At 25.1% G+C, this 8,570-nt stretch overlaps 1 protein-coding gene across 1 annotated transcript; it reads left to right on the top strand.

Annotated features, from left to right (window-relative positions):
- Positions 1-4,961: 4,961 nt before the first annotated feature.
- On the top strand, positions 4,962-6,777 carry LOC110657335 (methanol O-anthraniloyltransferase-like). Its single transcript, XM_021814507.2, has 2 exons — positions 4,962-5,434; positions 5,590-6,777. The coding sequence occupies exons 1-2, from the start codon at positions 4,985-4,987 to the stop codon at positions 6,616-6,618; spliced, it is 1,479 nt and encodes a 492-aa protein (XP_021670199.2). The 5' UTR covers positions 4,962-4,984; the 3' UTR covers positions 6,619-6,777.
- Positions 6,778-8,570: the final 1,793 nt, after the last annotated feature.

Genomic DNA, 8,570 nt, shown 5'->3' with positions numbered 1-8,570 from the left:
ATGGGATAGAGTGTGGACATTATTTCAAGTGTAAGCGTGGTTGGCACAGGAATTGTATAAGGAGATCTTATGTTGGAAAAGCATGGGAAATTTAGAGGGCGTTTAACTTATTTTATAAAAATTAGTTTAGAAGCACCTAACTAATTTAAGTTTATATATTTTTAAAATTTTAAATAGTTACATATTTGATTAAAATATTCATAAGTGATTGATAAACCATTAATGTATTTAGTAAAAACTACATATAAGTATATTTATTAAAAGAATGGATGAAAAGAAACTAAATAAAATATGGTGAAATTTTAAAAATTAAATGAGAATTATATGGTAAAATATTTGGTCAAATTAATTTATAATTACTAAAATGAAAAGGCAAGTCCTTCCAGCTTATTTCTTTTACCTTATCTAAGCTCAGCTTATAAATCTAAAAAAATATTATAAAAAAATAGATAAATTTATTTTTAAAGTTTATAAACTAGTTTAATCAACATATGAGCTAAGATAAACACTTTCTTAATGGTGGATGAGCTACAAGGATAGGAGCAGTTAGCGTGGGAGATGGGTTGACTTCAACATAGAAGTATTTGAAGAAGGTGTAGATGATTGAAGAAGTACCAACTCACACTACACCAAATTTATTATATTGAAACTTAAAATTTTATTTCAAATAATGAATTATTTGTCTCTATATCTTTTTAGGGATAAATAAATATTTGTTTTATTCACTATATATTGTTTCTAAATGTAATTAGTGACAAATATAGAGATAAATTTATATTTGATATTAATTTAATTTTTAAAAATAAATATATTTGTCCATAAAAATAACTTATAGAGGCAAAAAATTTCTCTAAACATTTTTACAAATTATATTATTTGTCCCTAAAATTTTTTTTTTTCCAAATCTATTTTTAACATCAAATAAATTTATTCGTGGTATTACTTTTAGAAAGAAATTATTTTATTTTTATATATTTTATTTTATTTTATTTTTATATCTTCCATGTTACTATTATTGACTTTAATTTAAAGTATCTTTAAATTAAAATAAATTTAAAATTATTTTTAAGATAAAAATAATTTAATTAAAGCTGCAATCGCTAGTGGGGCCTTAAACTTATTTGCATTGACAGGGAATTGAAAAGCCACTGGCGCCCCTGCTCATGGAGAAGATGAGGGATTGTTTTCTTCTTTTTTTTTTTTTTTTTTTTAATTCATAATCATAATTTAAATTTTCAATCATATAAATAATTTAAAATGTTTATAATTAAGTTTTAGAAGTATTTTCTTTTTTTTTTAATTATTTAATTTCAAAAATTACTTGATGATGCAAATATAAATTACTATATGATAAAAATATATATTAATTATTTTGATTGATATTAAAAAATATTTTTAAAATTATAAAATTTATTATTATATATGTAATTGATGGTAACTTTTAATTGTTAACAACATTTGTTGACTTAATGATTAAGATAATATGTTAATAAGAACTTTTAATATATAAATTAGATTAAAAGAAAAATATTATTTTTTGATTTTAATACCTATATATATATATATACACGTTTTTTTTTTTTTTAAATCTCTTCTATTATTTAACTCTTTATGATTTATACATAACACTTTACACAATTTATTCATGTAGAGTTTAATCAATTACTAAAAATAATTTTTTGACATGGGAAAGAAGAATTTTTTAGTAATAAATTAAAAGAAAATATATATTTAAGTAACAAATTAAAAGGAAACATATATTTAAAACTTTTTATTTAAATAAAATTAACCTTAATGAAGTTGAAATAAATAATATAACTTTAGGTATTAATAATTTTTTTTTAAAAAGTTTATTATTAGAAATAAATAATATAACATTTAGACAATGTTTAATTTAGCTATTAGATATGACTAATAACTGATGGTTACTTAAATAATTAAATCAGTAAATCAATTAAAAAGATACTGATAAAGTATCTATAGGTAACATTTTTTATTAACTCTATAATAAGAGCGTTCACGATTTGCCGCATAATTTTTTTATTACTTAACAAGAAGGCCTTTAATCCTAATCCTAATTTAACTAATTCTTGCATCTTTAAAATCGACTCTAATTTTTTATTTTTCTTTTTTCTTTTATTTTACAATATCATCATTCATTACATCAGATTAATATTCTAATTTTATTAAAATATTTTTTTTATTTTTATTAATGATATGTAACACAAAATATTTATATATTATGAAAAAATAATTTTTTAATGTAAAATTTAAAATTAAAAGATTTTTTTCCTAATATATTTACTGTATTATTTTACAATTACATTTTTAGAAAGTTATTTCATTTTTATTTATTTATTTTAATAATAAAATTAATTATATAAATATTCTATAGTTGTATATTTATTTTAATAATAAAATCAATAATATAATATTATAAATTAATAATTATATATTTATTTTAATAATAAAATAAATTACATAATATATATATTTTTTATTACTAACTATTTTACACATCAATAGTTACAACTACACCTAATTTTATAAAACATTTAACATAAATAATTTATTATCAACTATTAGTTATTAATTATCAATTATCGACTAATAATAATTATTATTTACTGTCAACTATCAATTATATCTAACGACTAAACTAATAGATCTTTAAAGGCTTATAAGTTTTTACTTAAAAAATTTATTATTGAAAATAAATAATAAAATATTTAAAGATTAATAAGTTTTTATTATAAAAAATTAATTATTATAGATAAATAATATAATATTTAAAAAATTCAAAAAATTATACTTTAGTGATAATTGTTAGAAATAAATATTTTATTTATTTTAAAGTTTTTATCTAAAAAGACAATGTTACTGTAGTGCAGTACTCAGCATAGGCAATCTCATCGCACCTTTTAAGCTGTTTTTTTCTTTCATGGAATTCAAGAACGGTGGTTGGGGTTTAGTTGGGTCAAATGATAGAGACATACATGGATGAGGAAGGAGGAGAAAGAAAGGAGAGGAGTTGAGGGATACGACAAGAAATGGCAAATAATTTCAATAAAGGTAATAATTATCAGTGAAAACATTTAAATGTAGAAGGAAGGAATTTTAATATAAAAAAATCGTTTTTTTAATATAAACATTAAAATATAGAGACCAATTGGGGAATAATGATAAACATTTAATTATATTTTTTTATATTTATTTTATTTATATAAATATTTAATTATTAAATTTTTATACTAATTATTATTTTTTATTGAAATTGCTTTAGATGACCTTATTTATACAATGTTATTATATGTATACTAAATCGTACCCAAAATTATTACAATAGGAATAATAATTTTTGAAATAATTGGGTTCTTTTTTCCTTCCTCTTATAAAAAAAATAATATTCATTTTATTTTTAAGTATTATAAAATATAAAAAAATAAAATAATTTAGAAATCTATGGTGACACTGATTCTTAGTAATTAGACTGATCTTTTGATATTTTATATCAATTATGAATAATATATATGTGATATATAAAGTTAAATATATCTTCTTTATCCATGTGTGTATTCTTAACTAATTTAAAAAAAAAATTAACAGACTAAAGACTAATATTAATTATATAAAAAGTTAAAGTTACTTATTTTGATTTTAACTGAGAGTTAAAGATATATTATCTTTAAATTTCTATTTTCTTGAATTTAATACTCAAATAATATATATATATATATATATATATATATATATATATATATATATATATAAAATCAAAAGTCTAAAAAAGGGTATTACAGGAATTTAAATGATTAAAATGTTTGTAGGAGGGCCACTGCTAGGAGTAGTCCCAGTATAACCCACCATCATCCATCAACTTTACAGATCATTCACGACCACTCGTCATATTACCATAAAATGCATATTTGTTCATTTAAAAAAAGAAATGCTTATATATATATATATATATATATATATATATATATATATATATATGCTTCAGTCTAATATTTTTATATTAAAAAAAACTGAGTTCAAAATTAATTTTATATTTTATTTAAAAGAAATGTAATGAATTGAATTATTATAAACTATAAAATAGAGATAATCCTTCGTCTTTAATAACTCTCATCATAAATTTATAAATCTTGCAATGAGTTGATAATGGATTTGTAATACTTCTCCACTATATCTTTTAAAGTAGAAAAAGACATATCAAATTGTTCATAATTTTTATAATATTAAATTCTTAAGAAAAATAAAAAAGATATAATATGATTTCACACGCACACGCAAACGCAAAAGAAGAATTATAGTTTAATTTTTATCAATTTAATATTTTATATTTTTTTTATTAATAAATGTAATTCAAATCATTTAAAAGAAGAGTTATAGTTTAATTTTTATCAATTTAATATTTTATATTTTTTTATTAATAAATGTAATTCAAATCATTAATTACAATTAAATAATATTGATGTGGTGAATATGTGACGTTAATATGGTAACGAATGATAAACATAGCGTGACACTTATGTGATGAATATGTGTCACCTATATTAACTTCATGTGTTCGCCACATGGTAACTAACGATTGACTATATTTAATAATTGAAAAATTATAGAGTATCAAATTAATAAAAATTAAATGACACTCTCCCATTTGCAAAATCATATAGTATTTTTTTATTTATCTTTAAATTTTTCTTACACAATTTTTTTCATTAATAAAATTTATATGAAATATATTATATATTTAAATAAGATTTTTTTAATACATTGCAATTACGATGAAATTTAAGTTTAAATCTTTTCATGGAGCAGAGAAAAATAAAATTAACTCTGATATATATCCCACTAATTATTACTCAATTACTAAACCTCCTTTAAATAAAAAAATTAATTCCAACTTCTATAAATATCTATTTGCACGCTGCATTTTGCAGTATCACTCTCGAATATCACACATACTGCCTCAGAATAAATGGCATCACCACCCTCTTCATCTCCGACATTCTCAGTGCGGCGTTGCCAGCCTGAACTGATTACGCCGGCGAAGCCAACACCTCATGAACTAAAGAAACTTTCAGACATAGATGATCAAGAAGGGCTGCGTTTTCAAATTTCATTTATAATGTTTTATTGTAGTATTCCATCCGTGGAAGAAAAGGACCCTGTGGGTATCATCAGAGAAGCACTAGGGAAAGCACTGGTGTTTTACTACCCATATGCAGGTAGGATTATACAAGGTCCTAACAGGAAACTAATGGTCGATTGCAATGGGGAAGGGATCTTGTTCATTGAAGCTGATGCTGATATAACAATTGAACAGCTTGGGGACTCAATACAGCCTCCTTGTCCTTGCATTGAAGAACTTCTATATGACGTTCCTGGCTCTGCTGGTATCCTTGGTTGCCCTTTGCTGTTAATTCAGGTATATCAACTCCTTATTATTCATTTTTTTTTCCATATCATTTATGACTGGATTTCGTTTTTAAGATTTTGTAATGAGGATTCTGATTTTGTAATTATTTAAGTTATTGAATTTAAACTTTATAAATTACTGACGAGAATGGCTGTCTCGTTTAGGTGACCCGTTTGGCATGTGGAGGATTTATATTTGCAATACGCACGAACCACACCATAAGTGACTCATTTGGATTGGCTAAATTCTTGAATGCAACTGCTGAATTCGCAAAAGGAGCAACAAAACCTTCCCTATTCCCTGTTTGGCAAAGAGAACTCTTATTTGCTCGAAACCCACCTCGAGTAACATGTGTGCATCACGAATATGAGGATACTAACAATAATACCAGAAATTATTCTATGCTTCCGGCAAACATGAAAATTGTGAATCTCACACTTACAGAAATGCGGCATTCAGTTGAAAGTGTGAACGTGAGAAAGGCCAACAACACAGTAATAACTTTGGACCAGCCAAACATGGTTCATAGTTCTTTCCTTTTTGGCCCTAAAGAGACGAGATCATTGAGGAAGCATCTTCCTCCCCACCTTCGAAACTGCACAAATTTTGAAATGATCGCTGCATGTATGTGGAAATGTAGGATACTTGCATTTGAACTTGATCCCACTGAGGTTGTTCGCCTATCATGTATTATGAACGTAGGTATTGGCAAGCAAGGTTTGCAGATGCCTCGTGGATACTATGGCAATTCATTTGTTTTCCCTGCAGTGGTTTCAAGTGCTCAATTCTTGTGTAAAAATCCATTAGGGTATGCAGTTGAGCTGGTGAGGAAATGCAAGAAACAAATGAATGAAGAGTACGTAAGGTCAGTGACAGACCTTATGGTGATTCAGGGACGACCAAACTTTGTTACTCGTTGGAACTTCCTCGTTGTTGATACAAGTCGTTCTGGGCTTGCAGATATTGATTTTGGATGGGGAAAGCCAATCTATGGAGGTCCTATTGGTGGCTTTCCTTATATAAGTACTTTTGCAAGATTCAGAAAAAGAAATGGGGAGGATGGGATTGTAGTTCCAATATGGTTGCCCAAACCAGTCATGGAAAGATTTAAACATGAGATCCTGAAAATGACTCAAGAATCCACAGGAAGTTTGGATGATACCTTGAAGACAAGAATTGCATCCAAGCTTTAAGAAATCAAAAGCATTACTAGTGGAGCATCGGCCAGGGGTGACTTCCATTGTTCTAATCATCGCACTTAGTCCTTGGGTGTTCTTAGTCCCTTATGTAACAAGAAAATAATATATATATAGTTTTGCTAATTAAATAAATGTTCCATCCATTTTTTATGATTTTTTTAAGCAAAATTATTTAATTCGTCTAATGTTAATTATTTACTAAATAAAATTTACTGAATTACTTATAGAATTTTCCCTCAACAAGATAAGAACAAAGCCCAATCCGACAACATAAAGCTAAAACCAGCATGCAGCAACATCAAAGAGACAACACACTGCAAATCACATAAAGTGTCCTCATTATTGAATGAACAACCACTAGGTAAATGTCAAGGCTAAAATTACATACATTAAAAAAAAAATCCAACGAAATTAAAGCCATTCTGGATGATGTACGCTTGTGAGGACAGACATGATAAGGTGAGTGTGCTTGTATTGTATTGTATGCTTTTGGAAATAAAATAAAATAAAACAAAATAAATATATAATATGAGTTTTTTAATAACCAAAGATCAATTTTATTGCCTGATAAATATATAATGTGAGTTGTTAATACCTATATCTCTGCACTATAATTGCCTAATATATAGTTTTACAAATACTTTTTTGGTCGAACATATAAATTATTCTTTAATTTTTTTGAGAAAAAATCTATTACACCATTAATTTTTTTATTTTCTTATTAAATCCCTAGAGTTTTATTTTCATTAATATATCATTTAATATATTTTATTTTATTTAATTTTATATTATATATATATATATTATTCAATTAAATAATTAAGTTATATGACACTGAATCCTTTTATCACAATAATTTAGTTTGAGATCATTTTGAATATTATGTCAAATATTATATATAATGTCCTTTTATTAAATTCCTACCTTATAACAAATATTTAGTTTAGAGGGAAAGTAATAAAATATTCGCTAAATAAACTCAAAAAAAAAAACAATAATAAATAAAAATTAGAAAAATGACAGAAATTAATATAAAAAAACTTTAAATATATTAAAATAAATATTATTAATTACGAAGTCAAAATTTTTTGGAAAGTTATAAATGATAATTTTAAGAGAAAATTTAGCACTGGAAAATTTAGCATTCCTTATATAGATATAATAAATTTGATGGATCACTTTGGATTTTACTATTGTCGTTATTAAAATTAATGACAGATTTTGACTCGGCCGACACCTAAAATTGCCCAACCTATTGGATTTTAGGTGGCTTAATTATAAGCCCTCACTACCTACTAGCTTATCATATTCATGCACCTTTTGGTTATATGTGGTATTTGTTGAAATGAAAGTACTACTAAATATTCTTGGCCCAACCATATATTATGTATAGTCAGCAAATTGTATGACCTTTAGATTAGAGTAATTGTGCCTTATATGATGTAGTGTCTTAAAAATTTAATCCTAATTTAGAGAAGATGTAATTTTAATTTAAATAGAGCTAAACCATTTTTGTAGATAATTGAAATAAAAATATATAAATATTTGAAATGTTGATAAAGATTTTATAAGAAAATGAGAATATCATCAATGTAAACGATGTAAAATTATATATCTTCTGACTTCTTGAAGGACTCTATTTCCCAAAAACCTTATCATTTCACAATCAAATTTTGTAACTCGAACTCCAGCTAACATACCCCATTTGAATAGTTCTCGGGCGTCTAGATACCAGGGTCCCCTTGGTATCAGAGCCTGGGGGGGAAAAGGTTCTATTTAAGGTTCGGATTCACATTTAAACATTTTGAGAGGTTGGTAAGATGATCTTAAGGTGATAAGACAGCTTCTTTAGAGGTGTAAATAGGCCTGGGTTGTAAGTCCCGTCTTTGTAGCCGAGATGGCGTGTTTAGGGCAGTGATTCCTGGTGCGGTTACCTCACTTAACTC

Source organism: Hevea brasiliensis, chromosome 15, assembly GCF_030052815.1.
Source record: "Hevea brasiliensis isolate MT/VB/25A 57/8 chromosome 15, ASM3005281v1, whole genome shotgun sequence".
In the NCBI taxonomy this organism is placed as follows: domain Eukaryota; kingdom Viridiplantae; phylum Streptophyta; class Magnoliopsida; order Malpighiales; family Euphorbiaceae; genus Hevea; species Hevea brasiliensis.
This window is presented reverse-complemented; position numbering and strand designations above follow the sequence as displayed.